Here is a 26,418-nt window from a genome sequence, read left to right as displayed (position 1 = left end):
CATGCGCGGTAGCGGGGCGTGGGTGCCCACGTGTGGCGGTGGAGGCCGCGCCGCGAGTGACCGCCGTGTCGGGGCTGGTGCCGGGGGCTGCGGCTGCACCTGCACCGCCCGCCGAGCTCTCCCCTCCTGTCCCCGCTGCGGAGAGGCTCCGCAACCCCGCCGGAGATGTCTGGGGCGCGGGAGAAGAAGCGAGCCAAGAAGATGAGGAACCAGCCGGCCAGCGTCACGCTGCCCGCAGAGCCGGGGCCCTTCGGCGGCGGCGGGAGCAGAGCCTGCCCCACCCCAGGTACGGCTGTGGGAGCCCCTGTGTGAGGCCATTCCAAACCCACCCGGATCCGTTCTGTGTAACCTGCTCTGTGTGACCCTGCCTTGGCGGGAGGTTGGACTGGGTGGTCTCCAGAGGCTCTTTCCAGCCCAAACTATTCTGTACCCTGTGAATATGCCCTTCTCTCTGTCATCCCTTCGGTTACATAACGAATCCTTGCAGTTCCCAGTCGTAAAGTGAATTTGGATGTTATACCCGATCCAGTTTCTCCCTTGCTTTTCCGCCAGACCTGGGAGCTGCAGGAGGGCCTGGTGTAGTGTGCTGGTGCTGTTTTCTCTCATGCACCAGTTTTCCCTCAGATGTGCATGCCCAGCCGGTTTGCCTCCTGGGGCTGGTGGCTCCTGTATCTCTGAAGGGTGTTGGCAGGAGGCAGGAAAGCATGTCCCTAAAATGTCAGTGTCCTGGGTTATTGCTGGAGCTTTTTGTACACAGGTAACCTTTGCAGCTGAAGACTGAAGGATCCTGTCAGTTTGTATGCTAGATGCTCTTTTTGTCTTTGAGGTTTGACCTGCATCCTCTGTGCTTCAATCGGACTTCAATTTCCCCCACCACCTTCACATTTAGATACTTTGTTACCTACGTTATTTCTGGGAAAAACCCAACTTAAAAAAGGACTTGTTACTGTGAGGCCTGCAGAAGTTGACAAATTGCATCTTTGTGATTGAATGAAAAAACCCTTAAGCGTCACTGTGTATTTAGGTGGCAGAAGAGTTCCTAGGCAGACAGAATGACATAGCAAATTATGCTCAGCCATGTCTGAAGATTTTGGAATGTCATTACAGGAGTATTGCTAGATTAAATACATTTTCCTAACTTCATTTGTAGCAGGGAGCTTCCAAGATTATGTGGTTATGTTTTTCCATTCTGTTAAAAGGCATGGATTTTCGTCCATGTAGCATCCTTCTCTAGTGTCAGTATCACAGTTTTACAGAGCTGTTTTGTAGAAACAGAAAAGCAAAATCCTAAATAGGAGTTACAAAATTATGAATCTGTACAGCAGCTAAAATAATTTAAGGTTTTTTTAGTTATTAAGTCAGTGACAGTTTTGCCAAACAGTCTTCTGATTACGATTTTTATGTCCTTCATTAGGAGGGTGTGTTTGTGATATGAGTTAATTTTGGGCTGTAAGCCTACACAGATTTGCTGACTGAGACAGCTTCCATCCCTCTTTTCCAGCTATTTCCTTCTCACTTTCACCTCAGTGTCTGGAAAATGCTGCTCTCAGGCAAGTGTAAAACCAGGTCAGGACATAAAAGCTAATTTCTATTTCTACACCAAATTATTTTTTCTGCAGTATTACTGCAGTTCTGCATGATGTGCGGTTGCAGCAGGCTACAACAGTACTGCTGCTAAACATAAAACTTCAGTTTCTTGCTTATTTGAAATGGAAAAAAGAGGTTCTTTTCCTTTTAAAGTCTCATAAATTGAGATGCTGCTGAATGTGAATCTACTCCTGGCTGGTCTTCATGCCAATGGTAGCATTTTTGGGACAAAGGGACAGGCTTGTTTAAGAAGCTGATCAACCTGAAAACTGTTTTTTTTTATCTCACACTCTGTGTGTGGACACACAGAAATGATTTTGATTTTGACTAGAGAAGCTCCGTGAATGCTATTGTCCCTTGTTCTCTCTAGCACTTGTCTTGATGTAGTGGATGGGGTGATGGGAACGGCTGTCTGGAGCTTTTTTTCTTGGATGGTCCAGCATGAACTGCCTGAGAACCATATCTCAAGTTGTACTAGAAATCCTAACTAAGGCTTAACTGAACATAAAGTTATACTAGTTATACATATAAATACTAGTATATAGTATTTGTTAGGCTGAATGTACGCTGGTGTTTGAATAAGGACTTCAAGGCCCTCTGAAGCTTTAGGTACTTGCCAGGTGCTTAGCACTCCTGAAAGGTATGTCTGTACCTTAGAAAGCTTTACTATAGGCTTTAATTATTTAATTTCAGTATTGGTTTAAGTGCTTGTACCAGACAAGTAACTTACTGCACCAACATACACGTATCATGCTTACCTTCATTATTGCTGTAAAAGTAATATGTCAGGCAGGAATACATTTGCTTATAGAAAAAAAATTAAGGAGCAAGTGGAAAAAATAACTTTGCTGTTTTGTTACTAAAATTCTGACAAGACAGTATTAAAAATCACTATGATGTTGCATGGACTGATTTTGCTCTGACTCTTGGAGGCAAAGTCTGGATTGTGTACCATTTTCAGAGCATGAAAAGTTACTTATTCTACCACAAGTTTGCTTCTGGGCAGCGTAAAATTCTTATTTATTCCTGTAAGAAAGAATGTAATTCTTCTGATTTCTGGTGGCTTTTGCAGTTACATGGAGTAAATATAATAGGAGTCTGCAATGCAGCTTTATGAGGAAAGACTAATAGAGTTATTTGTTACTCAGACTAATTTGTGTTTCTCTAACCTCTTTTCATCTCTAAACCTTCCAGGAGATGTTCGTTCTGAGCAGCAGCAGCAGCAATTTTCAAATCAGTCATCTGGGCCTTCTTACAGGAAAGACCAATATTTTTCAAAGGGACAGAGTAGAGGAGAGAGAGGCAGAGGCAGAGGAGGATGGCAAGGAGGACACCAGAGCATATCTGAGGAGATGCCAAAATACATAACAGGTTTGTATATGTGAAAAGGTCATAATTAATCTGTCCAAGGCAATTTGCTGGTGATTAAGTTTGCTGTCTTTGTTTTTGTGCGAGAGCGAAAATTAGAACTGATGCTATGTTTTTTGTTTTTCCTGATTTTCTCTAAAACACAGAAGTAGTTGTGAACTGGAATGAATGACTAGCTGTTGTTCAATGGGTCCTTTCAGACTTTGGAGTGGAAAAGTTACACTTGCTTGTAGTGAGGGAATATGCATTTTGGTTGCTGTTTGCCAGCAAAATGAGTACTGATACTCATCTGCTTTTAATGTAGCCAGTGAAACTGATTTTGCTCGTGGTATAAGTTAAATATAGCTTTTTGCCTAACAGAAGGTTTATTTAGGAGAGCAAATCAGCTTTGCAAAATATGGCAGTGCTGTGATAGTAGATACACTTCCATAAACATGGAATGAGACCAAGCTCTAGGTTTTTATTTCATTGTTTCAAAACAGTCTGTAATACGTTACTGCTTCCATTTTTTTTCCATGCTAAAGATTTTTTTCATCTCCCTGAATACCACATGAAAAGATTGCCATTCTAATTTAACAAAGAAGTATTTAATGCAAATAGGAATTGTTGGTTAAACAGCTTTGAGATTCATTCATGTGTAAATATTTGCTTGACCATATCTGTAAGCTTCAGGATATATAAAGAACTGAAATTTCTTCAGTGTGAGTGTACAGTACTTAATTTTATGTCAAGAAGATATTAGACTGCTGTAGTAGCAGTGATTCCATAGTTTACATATAATATCCTCCTCTGGGTTTGTTTGCTGTTTGTCATGCTCTGATGCAGTGCTTTCATTCCAGTGTCTGCCTTTGCTGAAGCTCGTGCTGCTGAGATCAGTGCCATGTTGAAAGCAGTGTCACAGAAGTCTTCCAACTCTCTGGTGTTCCAGACCCTCCCCAGGCACATGCGGAGGCGAGCAATGAGTCACAACGTTAAACGCTTACCCAGGCGCCTCCAGGAGATGGCCAGGAAAGAGGTATGGCTGTGTGTTACAGCATTTCCTCTAGTGGGCACAGCCAAAGCGCTGTGTTCAGACCTGAACTTCTGCCAGACTTCCTGAGTACCCTAAACTTTGATTGAGATTTCACTTCAATGCAGGAACACCTCAGTTTCAGGTGGTAGCTCAAATAGGTCTCACTAACCACCTGGCTTTGTGATTACTGGACATCTTGAAAAGTTATTAGAGTAGTGGTAAAAGAGTCCACTCTTTTAGAGTAGAGGGTGTTCAAGTGGTGCACTGGTCCCAGGTGTCCAAGAGTCCTCAGTAAGACCTGTGCCTTGCAGCCCAGCACAGCTTTGGGATGTGACTGTGCCAGCCTGAAGCTAGTGCAGCTGACGCCATGGTTCGAGTGTTACAGCTCCAACGTGGGGGATACACTGAGGTTGTGGGCAGGCTGTGTGATGTTTAAGCCTTAGTAACTGACTGTGGTGGTTTGACCAGGAAGAAGTGGGAATTCTGGGATGCTGTGGTCAAACCAATGGATGTCCAGAGTTTGATACTGGCACCTGGTGTACCAGTGGGGTTTGGACACACCTCCGAGAATACACAGGGGTTAAAAAGCAGGGCTCTGGCCCTGGGAGGCTCTCTTGGGACGTCGAGGAGAAGAGGTCGGATCTCCCTCCCCTGTCCAGCCGCTGCTGCTGGGCGGGGGAGGGGCAGCCATGCGGTAGGCCCGGGGCCTGGACAGAGATGGGGGTGAGAAGGCCCTCAAGGATGGAAGGGTGGAGGAGCCCCAAGAGACATCGGGCAGACATTCCCCCTCCCCCAGGAGAGAGAGAGGGAGAGTCGGCGAGACGGAATGTGATAGCAGCCGGCCCAGGAGGAGAAAGGGGGGAGAAGGGTGCAGCCCGGCCGGCCGCAGCAGCAGCGCGTGTGGGAGTATCGTCGTTCTGAGACAGGCAGAGACTGAGATTTTTAACCCCCTTTCTTTCATGATTGGGGCCTTGCAAGAATGCTGATCCTCCTCGGAGCTGACTAAGAAGGGAGATAAGAGATAAGATGAAACAAGGACCTGGCCCGAAGGACGTAGAGAAGACTGGCTGAGTGAAGAGAGAGATGCTTGGAGTGGCCTTTTGGCTGGACTTTTCTTGTGGCCATGGACTCAGTTTGTTCCTGTGACACAGAGACTGCACTTAGGGGAGGCAGTGCCTCAGAACCAGGAGGGTTCATCGTGGGGACCCCTCGGCCCCAGGGGGTTGGAAAAATATGGGGGGGACAGATGTCCCAAAGCAGAGACTGTGCCCTTTTGGAGTGAGACAAGGCATCCATAAAAGACAACCCTAAAAGCAGCTCTGGTCCATGCATGGTGGTGAGAGCACTGGGCATGGAAGGAAGATGTCACAAGCGGCAAAAGGACTTTCCGGGCGGTGCCGAAGTGACAGGGAAGCACACGAGGTTTCAGCGTGTTTCCAGGGGAAGCCTATGGAACAAGAAGGACTCCTCTCCTCTTCATGAACTGAAGTTTGAGTATACTAAAGTGTGGTGCCAGGCTGGGCAGTTGGTGATTTGGGAGAATGTATCGATTGGGAAATTCAGGTAGTGGGGAGGAGGAGAGTGGTTTTTTTGTAAGTTTTTCAATTTTTTTTTTTTTCCTTTTCCTTATAGTTTTTCATATTTTCCTGTAGTTTAGGTAATAAAGTGTTCTTTATGTTTAAGCTGGAGCCTGTTTTGCTTATTCCTGGTCACATCTCACAGCAGACACCAGGGTGAGGGCATTTTCATGGGGGCACTGGCTCTGTGCCAGGCTCAAACCATGACACTGACTAGTCCAAACAGCTCATGGAACTCATTTTGTGGCAGTATCTCTCAGAATTTGCCTATGGGGATTACTTGCTCCTTACTCACTGTGGCCTTCCTGTGTGTTTAAAAAGGAAAACTAAAAATGAGTTCAGCAGGATGTTATTGGTAAATGATGTTCTCAGTGTTTGGCATTGATCACTTTATAATCTCTCAGAATTCTTAAAATGATCAATTGAGTTTACTTGGTAAATTTTGTCTGTATTAAGGTTAACTGACAAATTTATTCTTTGCATTCTTTTTTTCTTTTGCATTGTCTTTAAGTTGAGACCTTGCCCCCTCCACCCTGATTTCCTAAAGATGATTGCTCATGGTTTCAGAAATCGTTTCAGATACTTCTCAGCCACACACCGCTTACATGTTTCTTAGGGTGTTTTATTGGATCTTCACATTTTACTGTTTTGATTCACATTCTTTTTGTTTTGTCAAACATGACAAGAAAAGCAGTTTGGGCCCGTTTTCTGGGAACTGAAGGAAGAAGGCATGGACTGTTTTGTATAGTTATAGTTATGTGTTATCCTTGTTAAATCTAGATTTCTCCAATGTTTATGTTTGGTTCTTTTGTGTCCTGCTTTTTTAACTCCTTTCATATGACAGCCTTTCTGACTTCTGTGTACATGCTCACACTTCCTCTCCCATTGGATTTTTGAGATTATTTAATTGGCCCTGGTGCAGCTGTATTTCTTGTGCTACATTTTCTGCCTTCAGGTCTTTTGGTGTGGCTTATGTGTTTGCATGCTTTCTTGCAGCTTGTCATGTCTCTGTTACTTGTTTTTGTAAAGGTTCTGCCTATTACTTTTCAGTGTTTGATCTACATCTTCAAAATTATCTGTTTCAATTCTGCTGCATTTTCTTCATTTGTCTTAGATCCTTTATCATGACCCCATTCATTGAAACATTTACCTCGACCATCTCTTATCTCTTCAACAAGATTAAAGATGTATATTTTTCACCTACAATGCCACTTTCCTTTTTCTCTAATTGCCTTTCTGAACCAGTCACCTACCACTGATCCAGTGGCTTGTATTTCCTTCTCTGTGATGAATGATGGGTCTCTTATAACCAGTGGTCTGTTGTCAAGTGTTTCTTGGTGAAGTCCTATTTCTTTGTGCCACTTTTCTTCACAAAAAGAAAAACCAAACACTGATTGAGTCATGCCTTCCTCTCGAGTTGTGCATCTATATGTAATAGTTCAGACCTTGATTAGGTCTGGTTATCAAGAATTTGTCAGGATATTGCCACACTCCTCTCTTGTCAGCTTCTATGAGTTGTAGAACTGATAGGGTCCTTTCTGTCAGTCTGATAGTCTGTACTGCTTCTGAATGAGCTCAAACCTCCAGGCATTTTCCATGTCACATTGATTTGTTCATGTGAATATATTGATGTGTGGCAAAAACGTCACACAGGAAGTAGCAGCACTTACTGTTCACTGTTAAGTTTCTGAATGTGTGGGGATTTTGTTTTATATACGAGTTTCAGTCAAACCTTGATGCACTTCTGTGGCTGTGATTTGCAAAGAAAATTTCAAAGTTAGTTACCCTCAAGAGTGATCCAACATAGTATAACTTAATGTTAGTTCTTCCTGTATTCTTATATTTCAGCCTTTTTCTTTTCAGATTTTTTTTGCCTTGAGATTTACTTCAATATCCTCTCTTCTAAAAACAGGCAGAGAAAGCTGTGCATCAGAAAAAAGAACAGTCAAAGACTAAATGCCGCAAAGCTAGAAGACGCCACATAAATTTGGTAGCAGAGTTTAATCACAGGCAAAGAAAAAATATTTGGCTGGAAACCCATATTTGGCATGCAAAGAGATTTCATATGGTAAAGAAATGGGGTTACTGTTTAGGAAACAGCCCTACAGAGAAGAGCTACAGGGCTTGTTACCGAGCCATGACAAAGCAATGCCTTCTTCAGGTACCACCTCTACATGTTTTGTTTGATATTTTGCCAAGGTGAAGTAATCGCCTGCTTAGTTATAATGAATATTTCTCTGTGATTTCTCTAGTTATAATGAATATACTCTGTGAAGTACTTTTGGGTCAGCTTTTAATAAGATTGCCAGGTATGAAATGAATAATTTAAGTGTAATTCTGAGTGGCAAGTTTCAGAGAGAATAAGATGAGCCTTTAAAGGAGTCTTGCAGTAACTATGAAATACTGAAATACTGCATTTTCAGTTTTCTCAAGAGCGAAGAGATTAACTGAGTCCTTATATCATCTACCTGAGCAGCTATTGAGGAGAGATAATTTATTCTATGTCCTTTTTGATCTGTTGGTTTGAGAGGCAGGTTGGCCCTCAAATGAGAAATGCCTCACCACTTTCCTACAGCTATTAATTTTAAGTTAAAAAAAAGCTCATTTCACTTTGGCAAACTTTAGAAAATGAGAAATTTCTACTTAAGAGTAAATTGTGAAGCCCTGTCTGATCCTTTCTTAACAAGCTCACTTTAAAGAGTTATCCTCACTTTGACCCTATCATATTGTTTCAGGACTTATCATATTATTGTTGCCTGGAGTTGAAGGGTAAAGAGAATGAGCTTCTGAAGCAACTTGCTCGAATATGTAGCATTGACACAGGTAAAATTTATATAATTCAAAATAAAGATTCTGAATAGACTAAAGGATGACACGTCCTTTTCCTTTTCTAGTAATGTGTCAGTAGTAGTTACTCAATAGTAGTAACAGAGTTGATACTGATTTTGAGTGAAAAATGTAATTAAGATGTCATAGTAGGACTAGACATTTTTATTTCAGCGGCTTATTAATAAACTAATTATGGTACAACATCAGCCACTCAGCAGCCAGACTGAATTTCAGTTTTACTTTGTTTATTAAACAGCATATTATTTTGTTCTTCAATAAGTATCTTCTTTTTTAGGATTGACATTTCAAGAGGCTTCTTGTCTGTCTGGAAGATTTGAGGGCTCCCTGAATCTTTACCAAGCAGATCGCTATCCTGAGGGTATGCTTGGTCCTGTTACATTTATTTGGAAGCCCAGGGATGGGTCTGAAAACAGACAGTTGTGGATCTGGGTGCATCCAGCTCTGAAGCAGGTATATTTCCTATATAGTTGAACTCTTATTTCTTTATGTATTGTGCATTATTAATGCTAAAGAGGTCATCTGAAAAGTATGGAAGAGCTGGGTATAATACATGGCTTCAGGAACTAAAAGTTGGAAGACTATTTCCACTCTAACAATATTCATGTTCTGCAATTTATTCTTATAAAGCTTGTACAGAAGGTGTGTGCTGCTGAGGTGTTCGGCTTCTGAAAACATTTTTAGTGTCACTTGCTTCAGGATTTATGTGCAATATTATGTTGCTTGATTTACATCCTTTCCACTGGCACCCCCAGCAGGCTAAGTTCAGTATCATCATGGATTATTACATTCTGATACTTAGCTATCAGCTTTAAAAAAAAAAAAAGAAAAAAGTAAAATCTTGTGCACAGGCAATTTTTCTTATGTTAATTTTCAAGAGAACAAATTCTTAGCAACTTTCAATATTACTTTCAGCTTTTCTTAGCAAGCCCTTGACTTCAGCAGAATTAAATTTTACTACTTGAAATCCACATAGGGAAATTAAATAATGGAGTATAATTTTCAAAAGTGTACTTAAGGTTTGTAGTGTACTGCATATCATCCTAATCCAAACTTCATTTTTCTTAAGGACATACTGAAGGAGTTAAAAGCAATTTTTCAGTGTTCAGAGCCTGAAGAAGTCTGTATTTCTGAGCCTGTTACAGCATCAGTTCAAGAGGAAAAACAAGTGGAAGTTGTTATGAGCCTTGGCAATAAAAGAAAGAAGGAGGATAAAGAAGGAGAAAAAGCTGTGCCAGTGAAAAAAATAATTGGTGACGGCACTAGAGATCCATTCCAGTCCTACTCTTGGATCTCACGGACTACTGGCATTGCAGTCAGGTTTGTTCACAGTAGAGTCAGAAGCTGTGGCTCATAACCACATAACATTGGCTGCATTTCTGGCTGAACAGTACTGGGGAAAATAATGCGTGTTGTACAATTGCACATTCACCTGAAACTTTGCTGTTTCAGTGACAGAAGCATGGAGATTCTCAGATACCGGCTGATCGGCCCATTATCACACCGCATCCTCACAGAGACCCTGAAGGCAGCTTCTGTCCAAACAGTAAGGAAATTGACTTTGCATGCTCGTGTAATTTTGGTAATGTTCTTAGAACGTGCAAGCTTGTTTTTTGCTAGAAAGACCCATAAATTATCTAGCTTTCCTTTTCATAAAGGCCAACCTATGTATTACCCTGGTGGCTTCTCTGTTTTGAGCCTCTTGACTAATGCTGATCTTCTTCTCAGGAAGAGCTCCCACCTGGATTTTAAATGGGAGTAAGAAGAAAATACAAACAGTTGTGCTGAGCAGGCTGTGTAGCTTCTGCTGAGAGGTCCAGAATAATTCATATTCCTTTTGACAAACCACACATCCTGTTTCTCAAGCTATGAGCTAGAGCACCTAAAATCAGGGAGCAAGACATGTAAAGTACAAAAAACTTACTTGTTTTCAATCAAATATGGAGTTTCTCCAGGATTTAGGCGTTTCATCCACTTCTTGGCATACAGCATCACTGTGGTTTTAATGCTGTTTTTTTTTTTTATTGTCTCTTGAAGCAAACATAATGAGGTCATGACATCTCTGGCTTTCTGTAAGAAATAATTAATGACAGAATTAGGAAGCATTGTGGATTGTTTTATTTATTTTTGGAATACAGGTTACAGCTTATTAGAGATTTTTGTAAAGTATAGTACTATACTTCATCAAGAAAAAATTACTTTGGTTTAAAACTTGAAGAGGAGGAAAGTGACTATAGTGTTTAAGGCAAACAGACTGAATTCATACTGATAGAAAATAATGAATAACTATTTGAGTTTAATTAAATACGTTGTTTTCCAGGAGATGGCAGATTCAGAAACAGAACTGAATAACTGGTGGGTAGAAAACTGCAAGGACTCTGAAAAAGTATCTCTTCATCAATGTCAAAGTGCTATCTTTGAGCTGTTGGAAGGTATTTGGGCATGTGGTGCTGCTGGTGGAAGGGGGGGAAACTTAAAATCTAGTGGTCAAAATTGGCATGCCAAAAAAGTTGGCTTCATTTTGTACATGCTCATTTATTGGATGATCAAGATAGTGATGCCTTTGAGAATGTGCTTAGGTACTTGTCAGGGCATGGCAAAGAATTGAAAATGTTACATTGTGGGTATTTAAGGTTATTTAAATCCTCTGTGTAGTTCAAACTCTTAATAGAGAAACTGAATCTTGTTTGTTATCTTCATGAACCTAGATTTGGGATTACTGATGGGATATACAGTCTGATGTATACTCTCACTCTCTCTCACCATACACTTCAAATTAAGACAATAAGTTGTACAATACATCCACAGATAAAGTGGTAGCCTCCAATCCAAAGTGAAAGTATTGTACTTTGTTTATATATATTCATTTCTAAATTAGCAGTTGTGTATTTGGCTGAATTGTAAAGTATCATAAAATTAACAATATCTTCTCAATTTCTAGCACTGAAGTAGGTAAGGCACTTTGGTAGATCTCAAGCTGTCTATCCAATGTGAGGCAGTTAAGCAGAAATGAGATAAAACTTTCACAAAGCACTTCTGAATTTCCTTCCTCTTGATGACAGGTGTGAAACAAAGGTTGCAAATGCAAAGAATTAATTGAGTATGTGACAGTGACTTCACTTTATGCTAAATGTAAATGTAATTGCAAACCAAGTCTTGCACTGCTCTTGTTGAGTTTCTTGTTACTGGAGATTTAACAAGCATTGGTGAGTTTTCCAAACATGTTAAATAGAGTATTCTGGATTGCTTCACTGGCTTACAGTGGTGTCACATCACTACAGGCAAAAATGCACAAAATACTAGTGCAGAAAAAGATCACAGCTTAATTGGTGGTTTCATGGCAATGTTAATCTGTGTGTTTTTAAAGGGATGACCTCACCGTCAGATATGCCACCAGGTACGATACTTGGCCTCACTGTTGGAGATCCTCGAGTCAATTTGCCAAAAAAGAAGACAAAAGCCATGCCAGACTTTGAAAAATACCAAGGTGAAATCCCTTGTTTATATTATATGAAGAGATCTAGTTTCTCTGTGTTCTGTTGTTTTCCTTTACTGTCATCTTCTATAGATTGTCTCTTGCTGTTTTCCTCTAGGCTTTGGTTCAAAATATTTCCCATTTCCAGAGCCCCTGGCAGAACAGAAACAGCTTGAAAGTTGCATAGGTTCTAGAGCAGCAGTTGTGAGGGAGGGACATGCACCAAAGCTGGTCTTGTGCTCAATGGAAGCCTCTGTCTGACCATACAGATGATCCAGGTTCGAATCCTGGCAAGGCCAACCAGGTGCTAAAAGCTCCATAGTAGGTTTCTGTTTGGTGTTTAGTCTTCCTGTTTCTCTCTCCAAGAAGATATCTGCTATTTCTGGTTTATAGGCCCACGATGTTGAAAAGTTGCAATTCCACTGCAAAAATTGCAGGATTAGTATTTCAGGTGGCCAAGATGCTGGTTATGATAGAAAATGAAAGATGCAAGCATAACTTCTGAAATTTTCATTTCAGTGCTGACTTACACAATGTTTCAGTGCAAAATTCAAATTCATATGGATGTGAATGTCCTCTAAAAATGTGCAAAAGTATTTGCAGGATATAGGGGAGTTTGTGTACAGTGTGGGCATGTCCAGGTTGACTGGACACAGGCTGCCTCATCTAATAGGAGAAACATGATAGCCAGCTAGCAAGCAGTAGCAAATAGGACAAATTGAAATTTCCAGAGACTTCAAAATACTGCATTTCCTTGGTGGTCTGTTTGCAAGACACTAGAATCATCTAGTCTCACATATCACTTAAGTCAGGTTGAACACCTACTTCAGTTACTTTTAGCTCTTTGCAAAATTCTGCTATTTTCATGTTCTTACATCCTCCTATTCTACCCTCTGTATCTAGAGCAGCCTTTCTGTTAATTAGTTCTGCTCAGCTAACTTTCTCATCATTAGTGTTCCTGTTGGAAATGCTGCAGCATACATGATCTCTACTTTGGTTCCTTCCTGCTGAGAAGTAAGGTGAGATATGTAGCCCTTGTTTACTGGTTTGAGCTGCTAGAAGAGTTAGCTGCTATAGAAAGTAATTTGATGTCTTTCATTCTGCTTGTCATGTCTGTGAGGATGTGTTCAGGAAGGCAAGATCAACACAAGGCATTTAGGTATTTTAAATGTCTCCTAGTAGTTTCTCTCCCACTGCTGGAGCAGGTTTTCCCTCAGGAAGGATGGCCATGGTAAAGAGGTAATGGTGTAAGATAGGCAGTCAAGAGTACCTCTGTGTTTCTTCCTTTGGCTGGGTAGAAATGTCCATCTTCAAAATCTTTCTGCCTTCACTTGCAAAATATCTTTCATACCACAAATACTCAGAAAAGCTGGTGTTGCTTTTTTGTTTCTTTCTGAGTATTTTTTTATTTTTTTCATAATGAACTTAAAACTGCTTCTGTGCCCTCTGACTTTTATTTAGGAGAAAGAGGAGGTCCTTGTTCAGCTAGCAAGGAAAGGTAAATGGAATAATACTTTCTAATTTAGGTTCTGCTAAATAACTTACTGTTACACACAGCTGAAAAATTTGAGTAAGCAGAAGGATGAAAGAAGACAGACAATACCACAGTAGAACTTGCCCCAAAAAAAGACTTCTCTAAGATCTGCAGTTCAATTTCAGTGCTTTTTGTTTCCTCCTTCTGAAAAAAAAATTATGATCCTTAGAATTACTAAACTTTCTGAGCCTTGATTGTGTTGTGACCTTACTCAGATATAGTAATATTGTGAACTGACCTTTATTAAAAATGTTAATAGTAATTTTTTGTCTTAATCACATCTTGTTTATTGAGTAATAAAAAGGAACCATTGGTGTATTCCACACTTTTCCCCCTTTTTTGCTTCTTGGACATTCAAGTACTATCAGGATTAATATTAGTAAGATTGAAATTGCACTCTATACATTACCATACAGGTTCCATATGTATTTTAGCCTCTCTTGTTCTTCAGTATTGTATAAAAGCCATCTGATTTTCTTAGATAAACGTTACTAATTCAAAGATGCATTGTTTGTCAAATGAGTGAATAGTTTAGGTAAGTTATAGCCATCACCTTTGCTTAGGGATTGTCATACATGTAGTCTGTGGAATGATACACATCTGTTCATAGTACTTTTTTTTCCAAAATGCTGTTCTGAGATATGCCTGTGTAGTTTTTCCCTGTCAGTAACACACTAACAAATCAAATGTAATTTCAGTCTTTCCAAGTTAGTTTATCTCTTCAGTGCATTTGCATGTGTGCAAGCTGTGTGAACACAGGCTGATCGGATTTAATTCAAATCAACTGTCATTGCTTCTTCAGGCAGGAGTCAAGACTCCTACATGACTGCACATTAGTTCTGTTCCTTTCTCCAGTTTGAAGTGCACATCTGACATTTTGATATGTTGTTATTGTCACGTATGGAGAAAACAAATTCTACTGCCTTAAAAAACACTCAACATGGAGTATGGTGAAATGTCTAGATAAACCATGAAACATATGTGAACTAAAGTTCCTTCTGCAGACACAGAGCCTGGGGCCATGCCTGTAAATGCACCTCTTGCAGAGGTGTAGGTATCTGTCCCCAGCTGTCCTGATACCCACCCTCCCTGCAGACAGACACAGGGCTCTCAGACTGCTCCCAGGCTGTGTTTCTCTTTTTTTTTTGTGAAAGGGAGGAAGGAAAGGTTTCAAATAGAACTCTTAGGCCTGTCTTCTAAGACAGATAATCAGCTGTGCAAATCAGACCAATAGCTTGAAATGGAGCAAAGCCTTCTTCTGTCTGCCTGTATTGTCTAAGCACCAGCTATTGACACCAGCAGAAGTAGCTTGTTGATGAGCTTCATGTGCTTAGTAGTGCAACTTCCTATTTCCTGTACTAGCCCTAACATCTTACTTTCACTATTACCAGCAACTTATTAATCAGTAAGGTTATTTCCCCAGAAATCTTAAAATATGGACTGAAGAAAACAGGAGAGAGGTAAGAAGAACTGGTGTGAGGGTTTGGGATTGTGATTTGAATTATAGTATGCTTAGTAGAAAGAATAAATTCTCCAGGTTCAGCAAGGACCAAAGAGAAGGAATGTACCAAGTTAGAGAAGGATATTTTAGGGTAATAAGGAGGATATTGGATGAGTGGTGGTGATGAAAAGAGACTGACTTAAAAGGTCTTTCTCTAGTGGGGCAACAAATATTCATGCCATTATAGAATCTAGGAATTGCAAAGAGCTCTGTACATTGAAGGCTGTTAATCCTTAGATCACTAAAGGTAGGTACACATTTTCTTTGCTTTCCTTAGATTGTAAAACTGAAGAAGAGATAGGTTATTTAACACTTCAGCAATTAATTTTAAAGCTGCAGTTGTTGTTTTTCTTCAGTAATGTACACAGCTGTTGATTTGTGCAGGCATAAGTAAGAATAGTCCCTTGGTTGAAGCACACAGCCTGAAAGGATCCTGAGCAGGAAACTAGTACTAAATAAGTGTTGTAGGCTAAGCATAGCCATACAAATGTTTCCTGTATGTACATTTCTTACAGGTAACCCTTGCTTCTCTTACAAGTTTACTTAGGCAGATTTATTTCAGGCTTTATAATGTTGCTCTTTGTGATTTTGACTGAATCTGTTGAGCTTCACACTCTGCCAGAAAGGCCAGATTCCAGAATATCAAAGGTGGTATGTAAAGATCTAGTTTACATTGCCAACAGTCGTGTCTTTTGTTAAGAAGAAATGCTGTTGAGAAAATACCAGGTTGGTCTTTCTAACACGAACAGTTGATTTCATATTTTGTGTTTGGAAAAACATGTAATAGTAAGATGTGCCAGAAGCAAGGATGCTTGTTGAGCTTTTAACAGGCTTTTCTTGGTTGTCTGCTCATTATGATATGGAGGTGGCTTTGGTAATTTGGTACTTCAACCAAAAAAATTGTTTGAATTTTTTTTAAAGGTTCTTTTCTTTTGTAGATAATGATAAAGTTAGGCAGCTGTACCTGAAGGGTGTACCTGCAGACTGTGCTCACAGCTTTATCTGGGACCATGACATCTGTAAGAACGTCACTGAAAATAAAATCTCAGAGCAGGTAACTCAGTAGGTGGATTGCCATTGAGGAAATGGTTCATGAAGTCCATAGAAGGAGACTCCTGAAGTTTGTATAAATCTAAGATTAATCAATAGCTTCCTTAATGTCATAGTATCCAGCTGCTGACGTGTTGTGATTTTTTGTGGCCTTTGCATAATGTTCTTGCACAGCCATTGACCATGGGTTCAATTAAAAGAAAGCTTAATGAAGCTTATTGGATTGTCTGTGGGACTGTAGTTGTAGGCTTACATAACAGAAAAGTTTGGAATTGGATTTTTCATACATCACCTTGACTTGTGTAGCAGAAAAGAGTGTCACAGGAAGGCTCTGGCCTTTAGCTGTAGGCAGGATGATTCTTTTGAGTGAAAGAACTGTGGAAGCAGAAGGGAAAGAAATTCTGTTTTTCTGAACTGCAGCACACTGTGCTGTGGGTGTGCTGGGCAATAACTTGTGTTTTGTAGAGAGCTTCCAGTTTGCTGTTGCAGGTTTGAAATCTCCCATCTTCACATTTTCATTGACAATGGAGGGCAGCCCATAAAGTGCATGGATAAAAACGTGATTTGGTCCCAAGAGCTGATAAACTTTTGCCACCATTATAATCAGAAAGAGAAAAGATGTGTATGGCAAAAATATCTTTTCAAATATTCTTTCTGAAATTTAATTTGTGCTCTTTCAAACTGTCTGACATAGTGTAAAAAAGCAGAGTACTTAAAAATATTACACTAGCACATGACAGTTACCAGAACAATCTTTTTGTATATGACAATCTTTTTATATATGTGTTTTTTATGCTGTCATGAAATCTAATGTTTACCTGATAAAATACAGGGAGTTGGATGGTTTGTTTCTTCATAAATGTATTTTTAATGTGGTACAATGGCATATAACAACTGGTGATTGACAAAACCTCGGTGCCAGCATGCTTTATGTGAAACTGTTTGATGACCAAAACTTCTGCCCCTCTGTTTGGATATAGTTCAGGTTTGCTCCATGTATTGACAGACTGAAAGCACTTGTTCAATCTGGTGTTGTGCACAAGTGTATAAACACAAAGTTGCAAAACTTGATTTTCCTCCTTCATCTATGTTGTACCTTGTACCTACTCTTTATGAAGGACTATGGAAGTAAGAAGGGGAGAAAAAGGATGCTTAATACTCTTTTCTAAAATAACTTTTCATGCCTTGATAAAATTCTGTTAAAATATATAGTGTATTACTACTATATTTTCCCTAGCTGTAAGCTCACCTCTTCTCCGTGTCTTGGAAGGGTATCTGGAAGAGGGAAGAAGAATGGTTATTAACTTATGGGAAATGTCTCCTCCTTCTCAGGATTTAAACCATATGAGAGCTCAGTTACTGGTACCTGGATCACATCTTGATTTGGGTCCTTGTGAATCTAAGATTCCCATACTGTTGGTGCAGCAGCCAGGCAAAATGGCTGGAGAAGATCGACGAGGATGGGGGAGTGGCTGGGATATCTGTCTCCCAAAGGGCTGGGGCATGGCTTTCTGGATTCCTTTTGTAAGTAACTTTGATGGCAAATTGCAAGTAAATTCAGTAATTTATATAATTTAGTTTAAATTAATTGATTTTAGAGCATGCACTTCACATTGTATAACCAATTCCCAATTACAGGATCAAAATTTCACTTCAAAAAATGGTGTATGAACTGGTTTATATGACAGAAGCTTGGTTTTGAAACTTAAACATTAGCTTTCCATATCTTCTGTTGGGAGACAGCTGTGCCCACATACAGCTATGCCCACATGGCAGTCTAGAAGCAGCAAATCAGTGGGGAGTCAGGAGAGAAGCTGGAGCTATACCTCTCTGTGTTTCTACAAGCATATGCCTCTAAGGAGAAATCATTTGGTGCCTGCTGCTAATCAATTTCCACCTTGGCTATCTACACCTCTGTCACCAAAGTTGCTGATTTGGGAGAGGGCTTAAGACAAAGTTTGAGTTCAGCTTGAATACTCCTTTGATGCTGTTTGAAGCAGCCTGTTTTGTGTGTTTAGGTGGCAGTTTTTTTACCTTTCTGCAGTTAAAATGATGCTTTTGAATGTTCAGGGGATTTAGTTACAGTGATACCTATTGTATGGTTAAAATACATTGGGCTGTGGTTGTTGAGGTAATGCAACATTCCTGGCAATGTCCAACATCAGAACCTGTGAAATTCTCTTCAGTTTTGTTGATAGTTTTGCAGAATTAAATTAAAAGCACGAATAACTATTTTGTTGAAATTAGCGTTTAGAACTGTAGAAACCTCGCTTAAGTTTATTTTTTAAAGCTTAAGTGTTAGACTTTCAGTTTTCTAAGGAAGTACCCTCTGAGCATTAATGTTTTGTTTCAGCTAGGAACCCAGAATTGGTTCAAACGTTGCTTTTTTGGGTATTTGATTTTTATAACAGATATATCGAGGTGTACGAGTCGGTGGCTTGCAAGAGGCATTAAAGCATTCTGAATACCAAAGAACACCTCACACTCCAAATGATTTCCCAGACTGCCAGGCAGGAATGCAGTTTGCCAAAGAACTGGAAACAAGTCTTCTTGAAAAATTTAAACGGTAACATTAATTTAAAAATTGATGGCAAGAATGACAAAAAATAATACTGCTTGAAATACTCCCTTAATTATCTGTTCTTGTGTTCATTTAGACTTGGACTTTTTGTGATCTTTCACCAGTGTTTTAGGAATCCTAGATATATTTGGCTCTGCTAAACAGAGCATATAAATTAAACCCTTCTATTCCCAGAGACATGCTCAGTTATAGAGCTGTAACAAGGCTGCATAGCAATAAAATAAACAAAACTATTTTCAGATACCTAAGCAGCAAATGGGGGAGGAGGTAAGAGAATGCAAAGGAGTATGTCCAAGTATGTACCAAGTGTTGAAGAATAAAGTAAATTAGGAGGTACATTTTGGTATCTAATTTTAAGTATCAGGCATTCTGAAGATTGCATTCATTTTTACTGCAACAAAGAGAGCTCTTAACCATGAGTTTGGAGTAGCTGGAAGTGTCCTCTGCACCAACTGGTGTTGGTTCCACTTCCAGATAGGAGGGGAAAATAGGAGAAGTTCAGAGGAAAAGGTGGTGGTGTGAGTCACAGCAGGTAGATGTTTCTAGCATGGTTGAAAAGATACATCAGCATAAATATGTCTACATATTTATGTAGACATAAATACAGCAGCATTTTCTAGAGTGTAATTTTAAAATTGTTGTTCAATGAGGTTAGAAAGTTAATTGTGCATTCCCTTTCTGTTTTAAGTACTTGATTTTGAAAATATTCTCACCTACTTATTTGATTTATTATTTAGACGTCCACCTGCAAAAAGGGCAAATTATATCAAGCTGGGCACTCTGTCTCCTTTCATCTGTCCTTGGGGGCAGCTGACCAAGAACTGGGAAGGAAGAATGAAAGCTTCAGGAGGATTTTTATGTCCTTCTTCCCCACATCCTGACTGCTGCACAACTGAAGGGCAGACCCTTTGTGACCCCAAGGCAGAAGCGGTCAGAGAAGCTTTTCCTGAGAATGGTGAGGCAGAGGAGACCATGGAAATAACAAGTTCTGAAGGTGCCCTAAAGACAGAGGATCTTACAAGCACCCAAGATTTTGGTGAGAGAGATGAAACTAAGACAAGTGACTGTATTGTTCTCAGGTATGACAAAATTATACACACATGTATTTCTTAACTGGTATTGAATTGGGGAAAAGGAAGAGCTCAGCCTTGATTATTAGCATGAGAGAATTATTTCATCCAAATACAGTGAGATTAAATAGTTTTGTCACAAATCAGAATCTGCTGTTGAGTGGAAATCCTGCTTTTCTCCAGCAAACTTGATGGCTACGTAAAGAAAACTCCTTGAAGTATCTTAAGTTTAACACTTTGGAGTTTACTGTGTTTTTAGAGTTTAGATATTCTGTCTGCTTCCAGGTCGATGGAGCTTTTAGAGGCTCATATTTGTGACTTTAGGACTGTTGGCTGTGAAAATCATCTTGCATTCTCTTCCCTAATACATCACCACAGGTGATTCTTGCACTCCTTAACAAGGTCCCCAGAAAATAGAGAATCCCCCGCATTCCAGTGCAACACATGAGGGCAGCAACAGTACTGGAAAGTGCCTGAGCACAGGTCTTTCATTTTTGTGTGGTTACCAGGGGAAGAAAACACTGAAAGTTCTGGACTGCATTAGTATCACTGGAGATTTTAGAGTGTTTGTGGTTTTAACAAGCTTTGGGGGTTTTAACAAGTGATGTCTCCTTCCTTCTGAAGACAACTCATGAGTTCCACTCACCAAAGTTCTTTTTAGGCTAAGAGTGATACAATTACCAGCTTGGAAGGTTACAGAAAGCCCCAGGGCATTTTTTAAGCGTGCTCTTGCAGATATGTGGGGTCCTGGATTTCTGTTAAACTGCTCATTAGTAACTATCTGTGATGTTTGTTTTCAAAAAATTTTAATAGGAGTGAGAAACTACTAATGCAGCTGTCAGCCTGGTGTTACCCCACTGCTGGGAAAGATCGGCGGATCCGCCTCGTTTCTCGGCTGGGACAGAAGGAAATGACTGAAGACGTGTTTTTGCCAATTTTGATGAGTTACCCAAGGGCTCTTGTCTGGGTCCATTTGTCACTCTTGAGAAAGGGGAACCCTGAATTACATGCCATGATTTGCATCCCAACAGAAGATGACTTGCTGCACCTAAGCAAAGACAAACTCTTCTGTGGCCCACAAGAACCCAAGCATCGTGACATATTCAAAGACAAGGTACAGAAGCAAAAAGAGGAGAAGAAGAAGAAGAAGAAAAAGGATAACGTGAAGTCCCTAGAGAGTGACCCTGCAGGCATTCCAGATGAAGAAGCAGCTGAGGACCATGAAGACCTCGTTCTCGGTCTTTGGTCAGATGCTCTCCCAGATGTTACTTCCCACTGCTCCAGGACTGTCTTGGGGTATGTCACTCGAGGGGATTTTTCATTGGCTGTAGGCTGTGGAGAAGCACTGGGTTTTGTTAGCTTGACTGGGTTAATTTATATGTTACACAACCAGCCAGCAGATAAGAAAGGGCTTGTTTTGTTAAGGACTCCAGCATCTTTACAGTACAGGTTTGCAAGACTTACTATTGAGGTTTAAGCATCATTGCAGTGCAGTAGAATGCCAAAAATACCAAAGAATTTTGTTTTGTATTCTGTGGCCTTTCTGATTTTTCTCAAATTTGAGGTTATTCTGAGCCAAAACAGCTCTATGAAATAATTAAAAAGCTTTTCTGCCTTATTCAAGAAAATAACTAATATCTAAAGAGAGTAGAGTTACTTTTGATGTCTGCATTGCTAAGGATTTCTAACAGATCATTATCATGATCTTCTTTATCTCTAAAGAAGCATATTCTTCCATTTTTTCTCCTCAAAGCAGTGGATGCTGTAACAATATACAGGAAATCATCATGTTAATTTTAGAAGTCTTTGCTCAGATGGACTGTAAATTTACAGTGCACTTTCACATGTAACTGCATGCAGTCTGATCCAGTGTATATAGCAAGTGGCTTTCCTGATTCCTCGTATCTGAATAGGGGTGGCTGCAGTGCACCAGAGCTATGCAGAGAAAGCTGAATGCCTAAATGAAATACGAATAAAATATAGACCAGCTGTGCCATTTTGAATTATAGCAACTGGAGCTTTTAAACTGGAGAGCGTATCAGTCTGTCTCCCTGTTCTGAAAGGTAATAAGCCTTACAGATGCAAATTGCTACTGAATGCCACAGTGGGTCAGCACATATTTTCTGTTAATAATAGGGGATATTTTTGTTCCTCAAAACCTGAATTTAGTTTTGTATGGAATGTGCTAGAATTGAAGATTTCTTCATGTTACAGTACAGTTCATGAATGTTGTTCAAACAAACATAAAACTTGTAAAATATGCTATGGCGTAAAGGGAGAAAGCTGTTTGATTTGCCTGGGGTAGTGTGGGTAGGTTGTTTGTGTTTGGTATTCTGTTGTTTGGGTTTTTTTAATGATAGCTTTAAGCATCTAGCTGTTCCTGAGTTAAGGAACTTGAAAAGGAATTTACAGTAATATGCTGTAGTTTAGGAGCAGCATGATACAAATATATGTCAGTTGGTAAAATTATCCTGAAATGATCATGTACAAATAAAAATGTAATGTATTCTGGAGTTAATAGTCTGTTGACTAAATTTGATTCTTAGAGAAATTAAGTATGGATTAGTTAATGACTTTTTCTTTCTAAATGTCAGTGTTCAACTTAATTTCCTCTTTCACAGTCTTGTTTGAAAGTCTTAGGCAAATTTATTAATGTTGGCTGGAGTTGTTGGAGGCAAGATTTAGTGTGCCTTTACCCTCAAAATTATTAAAATATAGGACCATTTAAATATGGCACACACATGGGGAAGGAGGAGGAACATCTGATTGCAAGGGAAATATTGGAAGTGGGGCTGGATTTTGTTTTTAAAGTCTTCAGAAGATGGACTGTAGAATGTGCACCAGCAATGGGAGTTGTGGTGGCATGTGGGAAAGAAAGACGCAGTTTCCAGCGCAGCTTGGATTGCAGCTCCCTGAGAAATCATGCTGAAAATGGCTCTTCACTGCTCACCTTTGATGCACCTGATAAAGCAATCATGGTCCCAGCAAGGTCCTGGGAAGCATCTGCAGGAAAGCCAGCAGATGGCCCCAGAGGAAAGAGTTTGCTTCTGGCAGGGCTGGGATTCACACGCTCCTGGCTGTGACTGTGAGTGCTGCAGCCTGTAGGTATGTGAGAATAAGGAGCCCCTTAAACTTTACAGCCTGGCTGCTCTGATCAAGTTCTCTCATGGTAATAATCCTGGATGTAATGAACCTTTTGAATTGTAAGCCTGACTGAAATATTTCTAGGATCACAGTTTCCAGAGCTGTGCTTCATGGGAAGAAAGGAGGGCATGTGATGTTTGTATGATTTTTTCCTCATCACCTCCCTCATCTTCTTAATAGATAGATATTTACTTACCTCAGTAGACGTGGCTTGTATGTGAGAAATAAAGAGAAGCCTCTACCCAAGCTATAATTTTTCTTTTCTGCTTGTAGATCTTTTGTTCACTGAGTCCTTCCCAGGTTTTTATTTAAAAAAAAAAAACAACATCTGGAGTCTTTCCTTTTTTTTCTTTCTATTGGTAATTTCTGCCAGGTTTTCATTTTGACACTTCCTGTTACTTTTCTTTGATTTCCATTCTCTATTTTTGATTTATGATCCTTGTCTCTGGTGAGCCAGTGAACAGAAACTGGAACCCAAGTGCATCCTGTTCTGTATATCTTGTAATATTGTTACACAGTTGTTTTCCTGTAAGTCAGTGATTTATGCCTTAAGACTTCACTCCTTGTAAAATACACTGCGAACCAGATAAGTTAAAAATGCTCAAAACTCTCAGCCAAAATTTGTCAGAAAAGTACTGTGACTTTATGTAGCTGCAAGGAAATTTTTATCTGTGGTTGCAATTTCCAGATTCCTTGTGTCTCAGGGGTGATTTAGTCATAAAAACCATGTCAACACCGGATAATCAAACTGTGGGTAATTAAACCTGTGTTATCTGTGCATCAGCTGCACAGTATGCCTGTGCTCATCATGTTGAATCAGGTGTAGTTTACAGCACACATCTGCTCTTACTGCAGTTGCTGCACATTGGTTAACTTACCCCAGAGCATCTGGATCAGCTCCTGTGGGCTGTAATGCACGAGCATTTTTGGGAACCTAGGAAGCTCTGGCCTGGTGAAAGCAGCTCTCACAAGCTCTCAGGTTCCCATGCTAAGTTCCAGATAACTTTCTCAAAATGGGTGCCAGGACAGACCCTTAGCTCTCGTTCTGTGCTTGGCAAGAGCTTTTGAAAGCTGAAATGAAGCACAGAAGGCAATTTTGGCATTCTCTGTAGTACAGTGAGGAGGTTGAATGGTAACACACGGCTCCTGTAGCTCTTTTTGTGGCTCCCTCAGAGCAGCTGTGGAAATGCTGCGTTTGACTCACCTGGTGAGGGGTCTTTTCCCAGGCTGAACCACAACTTCCATGGCAGTTGTCTGCTCTGCTGACAGGTGCAGTGACTAATGGACCTACCAAGCTGAGGGGCTCCAAGACACACATTCTTTACCATCTCAAGTCCAGAAAATGAGCTTGCAGAGGAGGATGGTGATTACTCTGTGGGATGAAGTGAGGTGGGACTGGGGCCAGATTGTTGTGTGTTTGTTAAAGATGTTCAGGGCAATCTGTTTAGCAGCCTGTAGGTAATGGGAGAAGTTACCTGGCAGAAAGGCAGCTGGGGTTGCTGAAACAAATCTGGGAAAATAATTGACAGGGTGTTAGACTGCTTGATGGAGATAGAAGCCTTGGGGGATCATGGCATACGCAGACAAAGAGCTGTCAAATTCAGCATGACATTTTTCTTTCAGTGCTCTAAATCTGGAAGAGCCAGATATGTCAAACCTGATTCATTCTCATGTCCATGTGAGGTAGGTAGTGGGAACAGAGCCCAGGGGAGTAAACCACCAAAGGCCACTTTCTGAAGCACTAAGACTGAGAAAAGCAGAAAAGCAATTACATTGTTACGTTTTCCAAGAAATCAACATACAGAAAACCCCAACCCAAAATCCCATGCTTCTAAATGATATTCACAGAGGTCAGCAATGTAAACAGCACCCACAAATCACCTTGTGCAAATTCAACTCGGCTGTACTACAGTTCTTTGCGACACTGGTCTCATCAAATTCCTGCAAGAGCAAGTAAAATTTTATGGAGTAATGAGAACTGAGAAAGGATAGGGGATATGGCCTGAAACCATTTTGTGCCAGCTTTAAAAGTCAGAGCCAGTTTGATGTTGGTCAAAATAATGAGTTCAAGGTAGTTTGCAAAGTAGGTGCAGTGACAAAAGACAAAGCACAGTTTTTATTTATTGCATTGGGTCTCTTCTTAAAGAAATGCAGTTTTTTCTACAGTAGCAATGTGTCCGCACAGGAAGATTTTTTTAAAGCATTTTTAGACACTGTGAGATGAGTGTAACATCTACCAGCATCAGCTTGCTTGATCCATTCTAGTCATCTTTTCATCATGGGCCTACAGCAGAGCTGCTATTCTGACTAGCTAAGTCCAGTTTTTAAGAAATAAAATCAAAAAGACATTCAGGACACAACAAGAGTAAAGCAGAGAATGAAAAAGCAGTCTGAAGGAACAGAGTAACTCAAATTTCATGATCCAAATATGTGAGGATTTTCTGCAACTTTCCAGAAAGGATGGTGCAATTCAGTATTTCATTTCATCTCAAGATCAAATAAGTAGCCAGGATGAGAAAGCTGTTTCAGCTCAGTCCTTCTCTCAGCATCCTGTTCATAGCCCAGAAACTGTGTTTTTTTATAGAAGACCAAAATGGTTGTGATGGATGGGAGAGCTCAAGCACCTCAAAATCTTTGTCCATCAAAGCTCTCTCATATCACTTCTCTTCTGGGTTTGATCTCTTTTTTCATATTAGGTAATATTAAAGGCTTTTTTTTTTCCGTCTCTAACAAAGGGATGAAATAAAAACCAACTTGGACAGGCAAAACCTGAGTTATCTAGAGCTTTATTACTCAGAAATTACTTTAAATGCCCCCTCAGGAGTGAGCCCCTTCTACCCATGGAGACACCCCAGTTGTTTTGACTGTGGCTCTAGTGATGAATCCTGTGTGTCTACAGTTGTAATTATTTATAAATACCATACATATACTTCTAAAACTCTTACCTGGGTTGTATCAGGTGTCATCCAAGAAAGCTTTGACCCCGAGGCAAAGCCAATTGCTCAGAATGAATAGGGTTGGGTGGGAAAGAGGGGGTCATCCACATCAAAGTCTGTTACTGTTCCTCAGCACTGAAAAAAATCCAGAGTGCATGCACAGAATAACAGTGAATCTGCAATTAAAAATACACTTTTCAGATGGGCAGCTGCTTAATGCAGTGATTTTTGATTATTTTTTTTTTTAAGATGCATGTGGAAATAGTTTTGGTACAGACCAGCAGGGATTAAAGGGTTAAAAATAGATAATTTATTTTCATGTAGAACAGTGTCTCTTACAGGAATCAATTGCATCCAGGTTTTCTGAATATTTTTGCAATGCAATAATTCTTTTAAATTAGTTGGCAAATACATGAAGGGGGTTCCAAATGAAGGCACAAAAATTTATTAAATTGGTTGAGAACTGTAACCAGTTGTTTTTGTTTTTCAAAGAGAAGCAGATGAAAATGAGCATTAGTACATAGTAGTTGGAGGAATGTCTTAAAAAAGAATTAATTGTAGTTTCCCTTAGTCCTTTTAGGGCTTTCACTGAGCTACTGTATTTTGAGGCATTAATTATTTGTATTCATAAGAGTTAACTATTAAAAAAATAGATGTAGTTTGTGTTGTGTCTTTAAGAACTCACTTTTATGCCAATAGGCAGCACACAATGGCCCAACTTCTAAAATGGCAACCC

The 26,418-nt window shown here is 40.0% G+C and overlaps 1 protein-coding gene across 1 annotated transcript; it reads left to right on the top strand.

The window, feature by feature from the left end:
- Positions 1-17: 17 nt before the first annotated feature.
- On the top strand, positions 18-22,987 carry POP1 (POP1 homolog, ribonuclease P/MRP subunit). The gene is made up of 15 exons (XM_064706441.1): positions 18-286; positions 2,782-2,958; positions 3,795-3,970; positions 7,457-7,705; positions 8,280-8,367; positions 8,669-8,844; positions 9,461-9,711; positions 9,844-9,937; positions 10,712-10,823; positions 11,759-11,878; positions 15,840-15,955; positions 17,284-17,475; positions 18,363-18,517; positions 19,270-19,611; positions 20,416-22,987. The coding sequence occupies exons 1-15, from the start codon at positions 166-168 to the stop codon at positions 21,077-21,079; spliced, it is 3,033 nt and encodes a 1,010-aa protein (XP_064562511.1). The 5' UTR covers positions 18-165; the 3' UTR covers positions 21,080-22,987.
- The last annotated feature ends 3,431 nt before the right edge of the window (positions 22,988-26,418 follow it).

The sequence above is a fragment of the Zonotrichia leucophrys genome, chromosome 2, assembly GCF_028769735.1.
Source record: "Zonotrichia leucophrys gambelii isolate GWCS_2022_RI chromosome 2, RI_Zleu_2.0, whole genome shotgun sequence".
NCBI lineage: Eukaryota > Metazoa > Chordata > Aves > Passeriformes > Passerellidae > Zonotrichia > Zonotrichia leucophrys.
Note: the sequence above shows the minus strand (reverse complement) of the source record. Positions and strands in the feature narration are given on the sequence as shown.